General features: G+C 43.4%; 1 protein-coding gene across 3 annotated transcripts in view; it reads right to left on the bottom strand.

Moving 5' to 3' along the window:
• The window catches only part of LOC147612802 (pfkB-like carbohydrate kinase family protein), a 42,345-nt gene extending 29,755 nt beyond the window's left edge, over positions 1 to 12,590 (bottom strand). Inside the window, exons 1-5 of one of the 3 annotated variants that reach the window (XM_086783438.1) lie at positions 12,370 to 12,590; positions 9,306 to 9,569; positions 9,101 to 9,172; positions 8,942 to 8,980; positions 8,715 to 8,825 (exon numbers count right to left, since the gene is read on the bottom strand). In XM_086783438.1, coding sequence (XP_086639564.1) covers positions 8,715 to 8,825; positions 8,942 to 8,980; positions 9,101 to 9,172; positions 9,306 to 9,569; positions 12,370 to 12,528 — 645 coding nt within the window. In that variant the 5' untranslated portion in view covers positions 12,529 to 12,590. The remainder of the gene's footprint in view (positions 1 to 8,714; positions 8,826 to 8,941; positions 8,981 to 9,100; positions 9,173 to 9,305; positions 9,570 to 12,369) is intronic. The other 2 variants (XM_086783439.1, XM_086783437.1) reach the window with 2 other exon arrangements.
• Between the last annotated feature and the right edge of the window lie 891 nt (positions 12,591 to 13,481).

Below are 13,481 nucleotides of genomic sequence, written 5' to 3'. Positions count from 1 at the left end.
AGGTCATGCAGTTGCATATGAGAGCCATCGATTGCATGATGCTGAGCTTCATATGGATATCTATGAGAAAGAGCTCTTGGCTGTAATTCATGCCTTAAAGATATGGAAACATTATCTTCTTGGGGCTGAATTTGTAGTCAAGACAGATCATCAAAGCTTGAGATACTTTCTATCTCAAACAAAGCTTTCGGAGAAGCAAATGAGAATGGCAAACTTTCTTTCCATTTTCATTTTCAGATTATACATACTCCGGGAAAGAAAAATGTGGTGGCACATGCATTATCCAAGAGGCCTTATGTGGCTGCAGTTTCAGTGGCCTCTCATGGGGACTTATCTGCCATGCAAGATTTGTATTATTTGGATGCTGATTTTTGCCATATATGGACTGATTTGATGACTGGTCACTCGCATGCCTCTTATGTGATCAAAGAGGGTTATCTTATGAAGGATAACTGCTTATGTGTGGTGAAGGAAATGCGTCCAAAGGTTATGGAAGAATGTCACGCTCCACCTTATGCTGGTCATAGAGATGTCATGCCTACTACACGCATGATTGAGAGAGATTTCTTTTGGCCAAGCATGCGTAAAGACATTGAGACATATGTACGTGCATGTCTTACTTGCCAAAAGGTGAAATTTGACAAGCAAAAGCCTCCAGGTTTGCTTCAGCCATTGCCTATTCCCTCGCAACCATGGGAAAGCATTATTATGGACTTTATTTGGACTTGCCTAGATCCCAGCATGGGAATGATGCTATTCGGACCATTGTGGACAGGTTTAGCAAGCAAGCTCATTTCTTGCCCGTCAAGAAAACCATTAAAGTTGATCATATGGTGAAGCTTTTTCTTGCTAACATCTTCAAGCATCATGGTATTCCTAAGTCCATTGTCGGGGATAGAGATCCCAGGACTACGAGCCTCTTCTGGAGGGCTTTATTTAGTAGCATGGACACTAAAGTTGAGTTTTCATCAGCTTATCATCCCCAAACGGATGGCCAAAGTGAAGCTGCAAATTCAGCCGTGTTGGATTTGTTGAAGTGTTATGTGGCAAATCAAAAGACTGCATGGGAGAAGTATCTTCCACTTGTAGAGTTTGCCTACAACAACACAGTTCATGCCTCTACGGGAAAGGCCCCGTTTGAGATTATTTATGGCAGAGTGGTCTTGCCACGCATCCTTCGTACAAAGGATGAGATTTTTGCAGCTGATGTGCGTAGCTTGGATGTAGCCTATACTCAGGTGCGGACAACCATTGCAAGGTCACAAGATAGGCATAAAAGGGCTGCTGAATGACAAGCATAGGAGAGACATGCAAGTCGAGGAAGGTGATTGGGTATTGCTGAAATTTGAGAAAGCTAGGCTTCGGAAGAGGCCAAGACGCGAGGGATCATATCCAAAGCTTTCTACTCAATATTATGGACTCTTCCAAGTGATTGACAAGATCAATGAAGTGTCCTTCAGGCTTGCTTTACCCAGCCATCGGAAGATTCACAATGCTTTTCATGTGAGTCTTTTGCGGAAGTATGTGGGGCCAGATCCAGAGGAGCCCGTCGCAAAAGATCTGCCAGAAGTGGATGAGCTTGAGGAGATCCTTCAGCCAGAGCAGATTGTATTTCACAAGGAGAGAAAGTTACCACATGGGAAACTTTCCAAGAGATACCTTGTGAAATTTAAAAATTATTTACCAATTGATGCAAAGTGAGTAGATGAGGATTATTTTGCTGACTACCCTCAGTTTCTACAGGCATATCTTGAGGCTTTTCAGTTGAGGTCAACTGTTTAGAAGCCCGGGGGGATCTCACCATTTGATCCATCTCCATTTCTGGAGCCACTTCTATGGGATTGTCACTCCATAGAGCAGCCAGATTTGTGCCATGTTCACATGGGGCAGGCCAGTGTCCCATGTGAAAGGGCCAGTTTTGTGGTGTCACATGGACGGGACCAGATCAGTGCCACCCGTGTGCGACCAGTGCTGCGTCACATGGACGGGAACCTTCGTGTCACCCCTGTGTGATTTGCTTCGTGCTGTATGGACGGGAGCCTGTTGGTGCCACCCGTGTTATATAGCCAGGATGGTGTATTACCTATGGGACTGTCACTCCATAGGAAGACCAGGACATATTTATTTATATTTGTCACGCCAGTTTTGTGCCCAACAAGAACCTCTTGTACAAGTTTCATGAAAGGGAGATTTCGTCCACTATTTGTGCACATGCATTTATGCCTGCATGCATAAATTTGTTTTTGCATGACTTGTTTGCGTGTGTCTGCCTATTATGCCGTGCCAATACACTGGACGGGGACGCCCCAGTGTACCATGGAATGCTGTTTGCTGACTTGGTGGTGTGGCGTGTGAACAGGTGGTAAGTATTGTCATTTTGCCCCTTTTAAAATGTAAAATCCATAAGCTATAGTTAACTTTAATGTTTATAAGCTAATGTGTTCACACACATTTAAAAGAAGGGCTGGACATTTCCTTTTGATGGTGCCCATAGTATTAAATTGAATCCTAGGTTTTATAACCTTTGATAAGGCTTTTGCATGGAACATTTATTGAAAATTCCCCACGTGGTGGGTTGGTGGTTTCTTTCTTTCCATCGCATGCAGCTTACTCCCCATCGCCTGTATCCGCGTGAGGCTGTCCACGGCTGTACCAGCCCTTGTGTACTTACTGTCCACGCCTGTACCAACCCCTGGTGTACCTGTTGTCCATGCCTGTACCAGCCCTTGTATACTTGCTGTCCACGCCTGTTGGCTGCTGAACTTGCAGTACCTGTTGTACCTGCCTGTACCAACCCCTGGTATACCTACTATACCTGCTGGCTGCCCCTGGTGTACGTGCTGTACCTGCTGCAAGTATAGGTACCTGCATAGTACCTGGCTGGTTGTACTTGCACATGTGTGAAGTACCTAAAGTGCTTGATTGTAGCTGCTACAAGTAGTACCGGTTGTATCTGGATTGTACTCACCGTACCAGGTGCTCTCATATTCTTTTTCTCATTTGAATAAATCTGAAATTTGCTAATTTAAATTCAGAAAATGCTTTAAGTTGTGTGGTGCAAAAGCATGACATGTATATGCTGACCATGTTCAGGAAATTCTTCCTGGTGTGGTTAGTATATTTCCCTATGTGGTGCTGTCACCATTTGGCCACCCGAATGGTTCACTCTTGCTTTCACACTATGTACATATTGGATTGGTGTCCATGGCTTATGGAATGTGCCTATGCATGTGATTGACACGTGTCATGCTGTATAGTTGGATATGATATTCCGCTGGGACTTGACGTTATCATGCCCGGAATATCTGGAGAACTTGGCTTTCCGCTCGGACTTGTGCCTTTGTGTACATGCCCGGAAACGCCTGGAGGATTGGCTTTCCACTGGGTCTGGTATCGCATATACTTGCCTGGAAACACCTAGCCTTATATGGTTTCATGAACGGAAATTGCTCATGCCAATGCTTCATTGCATAGCATCTTTATGTGCTTGCCTGCAAATGAAATTGCATGTTGTTTTCATGCCTGCATGACCTATGTGTAGTTCCGGGCTAGGAGACGCCCGCCCGTGAACCATGCGTGTGAAACTGTCTGCTGACATGGTTGTGTGGCATGTGAACAGGTGGTAAGTATTACCCAATCTAGGCTCAAATAGCCCTTAGAACTTAGCCAATATTTATAAGTGAGTGCATTCCCACTTCATTAAAGTTTGGGCGCCCAAAAGTCACTTAAAAATTATGACCGCTTCCAAGTTCACACTCACTGAAGTCCGAGGCAGACAAGACTCAATGTCCAGGACCTGATCCTCCCTTTTTACTCATAAATGGGCATCTCCCCATAACCCTTCACCTGATTGGACCCCAATTCACTTACTTATTAAGAGAAAATTCGTGTTTTCTCTTCATGAGGATTTTTGGAGACTGAGAACTCTGTTTTTCCACCGTTTCTCTCCATTTCCAAGCTCTCCATAGCCATACCCAACTTGCTAGGGTGTTTTCCAAGCTTCCTGGAAGGAGTGTTTCCAAGTACTAATCACTCTCCTACTCACTCCCAATGACTGAAATTCAGCAAAACAGCTCTCATTTTTGCTGTAATTTCTCGTCTTTTTGCTGAAAACCCTAATTTCAGCCTTCCTTTCTCAAGTTGAACCATAGGGGAAGCTTTCCCAAGGTTCCCTTCATCCTCTTGAAGACTTTTGTCGCGAAGGATTGCGGCAAATCGAAGATATCAACACTTCTAAAGCTTCCAACGCGAAGGCTTCCGCTTGCAACAACTTCTATGAAGACTGGTAAGCTAATTGGACAATGTGTTGTCATTACTTATTCAGTGCTATGCAGCTTCCGTCAAGTTAAGCAGAAGGGGATGTCACGTGCATCCCGCACTTGGATGCCACGTAGACATTTCTGTACAGTAGGTGCAGGACCTGGGATGGTGAACTGGTCCCATGTGAGCCCAGTCCGGGACGAGTCAGCCAGGGATCCATCTCAGTCGTCCGAGGTCAGGTGTGCATTGTCCTGCACATGAGTCCAAGGTCAGGTGTGCATTGTCCTGCACATGAAGCAGTGCCAGTCCGCGCTGTGAGTCTCCCTCTGGAATGATGTCAGATGTGCTGTGTATCTGGTTTGCAACTGGATGCCAGGCCTCTGTAGGCATGTAGGTTTGCATGTAGAGATGGGGCCAGCCATAGGGCTACCCCAATGTGAGGATTTGCACTTGCACTTGTAGAATGGGCATGGGGGAGATGTAGAACCACCCCCAAGGGGCCAGGAGGGCCCAAGCCTTGCCCACCAGCCAAGGCAAGGGCTGGGAGGGGCTGTCGGCCAGCAGTACTACTGCTGGACAGGCAGCCGACCAGGTCTAGTACCCTACCCTCCTAGTCGGCCAGGTGTAGGGAGTTGTCCCACACCTCTGCGCAGCATGTCCAGCAGCCAGGGTGCTGCCCAGAAGCATGCGCAGGCTGGACAGTGTCTAATATAGTGTGAAAACACTTTAATGATTAAACTCAGTCGTGAGGCTGTCCTGAAGCCAGCCGACTGCATGAAGGGAGGGGTATAAAAGCCCAGCCAAGATCTCATTCATCTCATCTCATAATTCACCAAGAGCTCCAAGCAACCAAGGGCCAGGACAGCCAAGAACATTGCTAAAGCTAAGGGGTGAAGGACTGAAGGTCAAGGGCAGGTTTTCCAGCCAAGAAAAGGTCAAGTACTTTGTATTTGTTTCAGATTTACATCATTCTAATAAAGCAAATACACCATCCGTGGTGGGGGCCCTACAGAGGGTAATTGGGACCCAATACTGTGTCCTTCTCCATCTCCCCTTTCTCTCTCTATTTTCTGCACATCGTCTTTCAGTTTGTGCGTTAATTCCGTCGCGAAAAGAGTGCTGATTTCTGAGTTTTGAAGTACCGATCCTTCTCCGAAGCTTCCGCATATTACAAGGTGTTTGGCATGCATCATATCGTCTCCACAACACTTCAATTATGACATTTTACAACACCATTTTACTAAGGTGTGTGAGCTGTGGTGAGTTGACACTTGATACTATTCTCCTTACAATAGCTATCAAATTCTATTCAAATGAGTTCTCCACAAACTCATGCCACTTTTTAAACTTACCAAAAGATTCCTAAAGGAAATATAAACCCATATCTTTCTATTATAATCATCGACGAATAGCATAAAGTAAGAAGATCCCCCTAATTTAGTAGTAGATATCTTACCACAGAGATCATCATGTACGCTATAGATCTCTAGAGAAGTCTTTGCTTGTGGAAATTCCTTGCACTGTTACTACAACAGAATGAGGGTCTAGCAACAAAAATAGTAACACGTTTATGACTAGAAGGGTATGGAGATGTCGGGCCTATTTTGCTACTAGAAATGCTGCTATTTTTGCTACAACGAGATCGCTACTCAACAACGAAAATAGCAGCGATATTTTTCTACTGAGAATACTCCCATATTGTTCACCCGTCCTCTTAGTTCAAAAGAAGGATGGATCCTTTCCTATGTGTGTGGATTATAGAGCTTTGAATAAGCTTACCATCAAGAATCGGTTTCCGATTCCACGCATAGACGACATCCTTGACAAGTTGGATGGATCGGCATGCTTTAGCCAAATTGATCTCAAGAGTTAGCCGAATTGATCTCAAGAGTGGATATCATCAAGTGCGTGTAGTGCCTCAGGATGTACACAAAACTACTTTCAGGATAGCATTTGGGCTTTATGAGTATCTTGTTATGCCTTTTGGTCTTACAAATGCCCTGGCTACATTCAATAAAATGATGGATCGCATATTCCGTGGGTACAGGAAATTTACATCTCATGATACGCTCCCCTTGGGTTTGCCCGACACCAACCAGCTTCAAGGGATCTTGACATATGTGTTACTCTTCTTGGACTGTGCACCTTCATCTAGGATGCCATCAGTACTTAGCATTGTTGAACCTAAAGCTCTGATACCAATGTTACATGCGCGGAAGCTTTGTGTCTTCTTTCAGCCCTAAACACCTTTCCAAGAACATGTAGATGCAAAACGCAAACAAGAGATGGAGAGAAGAAAGAGAGATAGCTGTCTTTTCAATATATTCAATATAGTAGAAAAAGGTACAATCTTTGACAAGCCCTAGGCTCCCCATGAAAAGGTAATCTTGACTCTAAAGAATCCTATGCTATGATCCAAATCCCTAGAGGATTGAATGATCTAATGGTTCTTTGGCTGAGCCTTTTTATAGGCCATGGGACACCTCCATCTGCTGGCCAATTGCTGTTGGCCAGCATCTGTGGACATAAATTCCACAAATACAGCTGACCAGCCCAAGGTGGTCCTCACACCTGGCCGACCAAAACCTAATCTAAAAGAATCTAATCCAGTGTCCTCCTCTGCCCTACTCAAGCCCTAAATGCTCTCTTTTTCCACTGCCCTTCAGGGATTAGCATGGGATGGGCATGTCCATGTGCATGCACATGACAAGGTCACAAAGAACGACCTCTATGTACTCAGTGTCTATCAGTCACTCTACTTTCAAGTGAGCTCGGTACATCATGTTAGCTTGGAGCTGGATTGTTCTTCCTTCAAACTCGAAAGAAATTGAGTTGTTTAAATAAGATTGTTATACCCTTGAACTTTCACATGGACACCATTAATCATGGTGTCCCACCCCTTCCTATCAATGCCCTTTACCAGAGACACTATATACTAATAAGCACTTGGCATTTCGGCAACTTCAACTTGTTGACCAATGCATAATTCAAGAAGTTATGTATAGCATTGCCATCTACCATGATCCTAACATTCTAACCTTTGACCTTACCATGCGTCTTTATTAGATCATGGGGTCCAAAAGTAGACACCCACATAACGAATGATGAGTAGTAAACCTAAAAGTAGATCATGACATCCAAAAGTAGACTCCCACATAGTGGATGACGAGCAACACATAGTATCATTATTTATATCCTTTTCTTCCCTATCAAAAGTTGGAGGTTTCAAATCCATGTATATTATATATATATATACACCTATATGAATCCAAGAACATGCCCAAATTCACCTTTTAGGAACGTGCATGTTATATACTCATGGTAGTCAACCCACAAGACTATATAACTATCAACTCCATTATGCATAGTATGGACTAGATACTACATCCCCACTAACGTCATCAATGCCCAATAGTGGGTGTAGAACTTTGTATCAAGATATGCTCTCACACGCGCACTCCACAGACACACACACACACATAAGAGCATATATTCACACAAAGGCCTTCGTACTAAGTTTTTTCCAGAGAGTTGCTTCCACTGCACACATTTGTTGAGCAGGTTTTGGTCTGGAAATTCAGACACTAGGTGTAGAATGTCCTCCATTTGAGGTTCACCTAAATTATTAATGGAATCCATCAAATTTTTTAAAGAGATTACTCGACTTCTGAATTTTCCAGTCACGTTTGTAACATTTTATGGTCAGCTTGGAAAACCCAATTCTCTCTAGTTCCTGGTCAAGAAAGTGTATAGACTCTTTCATTTCTTCATCACGCTCGCCTATTATGCTTCTCACCAATTCATCTTATTCCACAGCCTCCACAGGGGCTTCACCTTTCTCAATCGTCAGTTCCCGCTCTCTATATTCAACATTTCTAGCTTCTACCTCTTTACCTGCTTCTTTCCAAATACGTCTAGCTGATGCAGACAAAGAGCTTATTTCCCTCTCTCTTGGAGAAGCCATTATTGCACTAAAGAAATGCAAAACAATGCTGAAATTAGCAAGCAGAATAAAAGCAGGGTACTTGTTGATTTTTGTTTGCAGAGCTTGTTGTCGGGATCAGGCCTTCAAATCCCTGTAGAGCTACGTAGACTATTTGCAGAAGAGAAAATACACAATGAAAGTGTATTCTCAGCTGGTCGTTAATTCTTGTGCAAGGAGCGGATCGTCAATTCCTTCGTGCACGTAAAGTTGATAAAGTCGTCTTGGATATAGAAACGTTGGAATAAGTCGACTATTTGTTTGATAAAAATATTAATACTAAGGTTAATAACCTCAGTAAAAGCTTTTAAATTTGGAAGAAAATAAAAAGGGGGGGGACGCCGCCTTGAGAAATTTGAAGAAGAAAAGGATGATAGGACCACGGCAACAGCTCAAAAAGGGGAAATTGAAGAATTTCACAAATCAGAGTTCACCAGGGTGCCATCAGGTATCAAATCTGATCTTAACTTACTTCGAAGCTGGAGAGATCCATTGCCACTTGGGCACCCTCTTCCTTGGCAAGCTCCACCGCTCTCTCCACCAACTCTTCCCCATATAAGCCATAGCCATTAAGTACGATCCACTGTGACACGATTTAACACGAAATGACTTCAGTAAAAAGAATTGTGCCAGAACAATCAGAGAAAGTGCCACTCATTCATGGAAAGAGAAAAGACACTTCATGTGACAATCAGATACCTTGGCTCCTCGAAAATCATCTTGATTAAGTTCAATTGCCTGCAATAATTTTGGTTGATTAAGTCTTTGCATTAACACGGTATAACAACTTGAAAAGCATAAAAACTTTTGCTAATTGAGTACACGAGTTGATAAAATGTTAACAGGTAAGGAAGGTACTTGAAGCCTGACGGCATCTGATAGACAAGGCCGCATTGTGCGGTTACCTTCGACATCCACTAAGCAAGCACACTGTAGCATACACACAGGATTCCAAGCAACCTATCATGCTTGAAATATACATTCTCTGACCAGAACACATTCAGGCTTTTTTTGATCGACTAGATGCAAAAGTTAAATAACAATATTAGAACCGGAATTACACCTGACCAGTAGGCCCTTTTTTAACTCTCAAGTGGTCAAGGTGCACTCCTGACAACTTCATGCTGTCATTGAACATCTGACCTTGTTCATCATCACCTCTGGTCCCAACAATTGCAGAAGGAACACAGAACCCCCCAGCTAAACCCCTGATCGTGTTTGCAACACTACCACCTGCCAGAGTGCGAACAGCGACAGCCTCACCGCATTGGGGCAAGGTGTGCAAGTTGACCTCCGCCAAAATCTGTTCCAACTCCTTTGAAGTCACCTGAAAAATACTCACATCTATTAGACTAATGGCACAAGTAGTTTAGATCAATTAATGGACCTTCTACGAACAGAACAGAAGCCACTCCAACCAAAAGCAGAAAAACCATTAGAAGCTCAAGCAACGAAGTTCAAAATCACAAAGAAAAACTAGAGACAATAGAGCAGATACAAAAAATACACAAACCAAAACACATGGGATACACATCCAACCTGACTTATAACATAAGGTTTGGTTAGGCAATGCTAGATGGTGAGGGAAGGGGGTAAATAAATAGATCTTGTGACACGAATGTACTGAGGCTCCATAGCACAAGAAATTCACGAGAGAAGCTAGCACGTGTGAGACCAGTTTCATGGAAGGAGTGCTGCAGCACCAAAAAAAAAAATCAGACAAAAGCAAAAGCAAAGCATCCCTAGACAAAACAGTGATTCAACTCCACCATGTTTAGCTAACAGTTAAGCCTGTTAACTTGCAGCATTATATACTGCCCAGTTGAAGTGCATAATGTACACAGGCAGCTGACTTTTACTCCACGATTGCTCCTGCAGTATTGGTACTACACAATTGAGCTAAGGGCAATTCATAAATCATGAGGAAATACCATAGACAGTGAGCTAAGCAACAAGATTGCTTGCGATATTTTCGACACCCTTCAATCAGGAACCACAGACACACATGAGCACACATACCCACACACACAGACTCAAAACTGTTTTCTAGGCATTGTTCACGGAGCTGAGACATGATCAGTTCAGCTCATGGTCTTGCAACACAACCTTTTCCAACTTATCTATTCTTCATCCTACCCTAGGACAGTGCATTCTCACCCTAGTTACCTAGCCATGGAGCCTATGATGAGGAATCAGGATGACAACATTCATTATGCTTCAAGGTGAAATGAGGGAGCAAGATGAGAAGACAAATGAGATACAGGAAGACACCTGAGAAGACATCTAGATATGATCAAATGCACATTCCTGAATAGTTTAGAAATAAGATTCCTCAAGGTAATGCCAAGAAGGACGAGACTTCATGGACTAAAAGTCTGACTCAACACTCTGAAGCTAATACACCAGAAAACAAGTGCCTTGCAGAAGTACTTATAAACAATATTCCACCAATTTAAATTCTAAGTCTCCCTTGTTGGAGTGGAAAAAGCCTGTGTATCAAAATCAGCAACCATCATATTCAATTTGTTATCAGAGATATCATGCTTGCTTGAATATATATATATATGCCCAAACTCTTGCTTAAATAGTGCTTAAGCAAGAATACAAGGCATGAGACTGAGAGCACTATTGCAAACAGGGTCAGGCATGCAGCAGATTTGAAGGCCCCTGCTCCAGTTCAAGTTGCTGGCATCAAACTAATTTTAGGCAATGCTAACTTGATGCACTTGCCAAATTTGACTCGACCCAGACAAGTGTCATGTGTTGAAGAAAGGGCATCTCTGGATCTTGTTGCAGGCGTTCTTAAGGCAGTTTCAGCTTTCGCCCTTCGTATTCAGTTAGGAGTGATCGATGACTCCTTTCACCCACTGATGCAGGCACCCCTAGTGCCTGTTATGTTCCCCAGATCTACTGTTGCAGATCATTCTCATATTCATGCAGACCTTGCTGATAATCATGCGTATGCTGGCATGGTTTCGTTCATGCTGATGGTCTCTCAAGTGAACGGGAAGATTCAAGTTAAAGCTCAATTTCAACTGAAGGCAAATGAAATGAAGGTGAAACATGTCTCTCAATCGGCTTCTGTTCGTGGCAAAGTCAAGAAAAGGGGGATCCTTGAAGATTACTTGCTGTTTGGCACCCATTGAGCCTGCCCACATGGTTGGGACTCTATCAACCTGATCAAGTTGATGCTGCTCTTACTCTAGATTGTGTTCCAGTTTATGGTACAATTGATGCTCAAAATCATGCTGACAGTTCTCTTCTTCAAAAAACAAAGCAAACCTTAGTAAGTTGTCAGCATTCAGTTCAAGTCTTTTATGTCTTTGCTGGGTGTTGCACTCTTGTGGTACATTATTGGTGCTTGCAGACTGTTTTATGATGCAAATGCTGCTGGGTGTCTTCTCGATTCCATCGGAGGCTCGTCGGAATGTTTAGGATCCTCCTCCTTCCCTTCTATATGAAGGGGAGAATATTCATCTAATCTCATCATCAAGCTCAAAGCTAATAGTATTCAGGTGAAGGAAGCTCGTAGTCAAAAAGTTTGAAGACTGTTGCGGTCCTGGCGAATGCAAAATGAAGTGGGATGCAAAGATTTCAAAACTTGGTGGATATGATATCAAAACTGACAAGTTCTACCTCGCCAATGTGCTCATAGATCCTGGCTAATTGCCATTCATTTTGTGCATTAGTCTAGGACTATACACACACAAACATATAGGCATCGAATAAAAAGTTCTACTTTTTGTTTATGAAAGAGGGAGAATGTAGAACCCTTGCGTGCGATGTAATAACCAGGACACATTTCTAACACAACATCACCTATTAGCTCAAGACTCCGGTGGTCTATCTCTTCAGTTTTCCAGCAGCCTTGCCAGAACTCCCCACTATACATAAAAAGCTTTCAGCAATAGAAAGGCTACCTCATCAACGTCAGTGTCTCTAGGCTTTCAGTTTGGAGGTTGAGTCCCCCCTCCTTTGGAAAATGAAACTTTCCTTCCTGTAACTTGTCATGGACGCAACACAGCGACGACAACGTGATAAGAGGGGTGAGAAATACCCCTGAGAGAGCCTCCACACCTATGTAAACCCTAAACATAATCAGGCACACAATGTTGGTGGCACTTTACCCTTTGAGAGCCTCCGCGCTCGCCAGGGATGGAATTGAGGAGGGACCAGTCCACTCTGGCAACTTGGTCCACGAGGGCAAGAGGCTGCAGCCCAACCACCAGAGCTACATCTGCCCTGCTCCTGCTGTTGTCCAGCTGCAAGCCGGCCTCCACGCCCATGCCGCTTCCCCGCGTTCGCAAACAAGCTGAAATCGCGTGGGCTTGCAACTAGCCAAGGACCCTAGGCTACCTAATTATTGCCTTGTAAAAACAACCTTTACATTTTGCAAAACAAAACCCTTTATTTAATTAATGTAACCGTAAAAAGCACCCAACGTTTACTTTTGCTATATTAAGGAAGAGCTTAGCAACGAAAAGAGGGACGTATGGTTTTGTGGCCATAAACCTTAGGTAAAAAAGGATTTTTGTTATCATTGTAAAGATTTTTTAATCATGAGGTTTGGTAGAAGGCGGGGAAGCAGACGAAGGGGCCTACCTATGCCAACCGGGAGTATGATGGGATTTGCTAAAAGTAGCAGGGGCCTACCTATCCCAACCGGGAGTATGCTGGGATTTGCGAAAAGTAGCACCTCACGATGTTCATGACTAATTGGATTCCAACATATTTAATGCTCATAATGAAAAAACAAATTTTTGCATTTTTTAAAAAAATCAAACTTCTCTCGACCATCTGCATCTTCCTTTACAAACATCTCGTCTCCTTCTCCTTGTTCTCCCTAAATCTCACAATGCTTACTTTCTAATGTCTACTCTACGTCTATTTGCTTGTCTCTCTCCACGGTGTCTCTCCATGTTTCCCTCCACAACATCAAATCTCTACTCCATGTCTCTCTGTTCTGCTCGACCAAGTCTCGATTGTGCTCAACTAGGCTATAGTCTCAACATGGTGGGGTGTGTAGCCACCTCAGGCAGGGAGAAGAGCTGGGTGAGGACAAGGAGGAGAGTTGGGCGAGGACCCACATTAGGGGAGAGGGTAGGAACTAAGGTTCTACACTTTAGTAAAACTTTATTGAAAATTGAATAGGATAGCATCACAAATTAATTAAATGAAAAAGAACGAATAGGATAGCATCACATATGGGCATTTATTAATGCCTAAGGCCTAGACCTTT

The sequence above is a fragment of the Cibotium barometz genome, chromosome 45 (genome assembly GCF_041138505.1).
Source record: "Cibotium barometz isolate CiBa-2024 chromosome 45, ASM4113850v1, whole genome shotgun sequence".
Taxonomy (NCBI): domain Eukaryota; kingdom Viridiplantae; phylum Streptophyta; class Polypodiopsida; order Cyatheales; family Cibotiaceae; genus Cibotium; species Cibotium barometz.
Note: the sequence above shows the minus strand (reverse complement) of the source record. Positions and strands in the feature narration are given on the sequence as shown.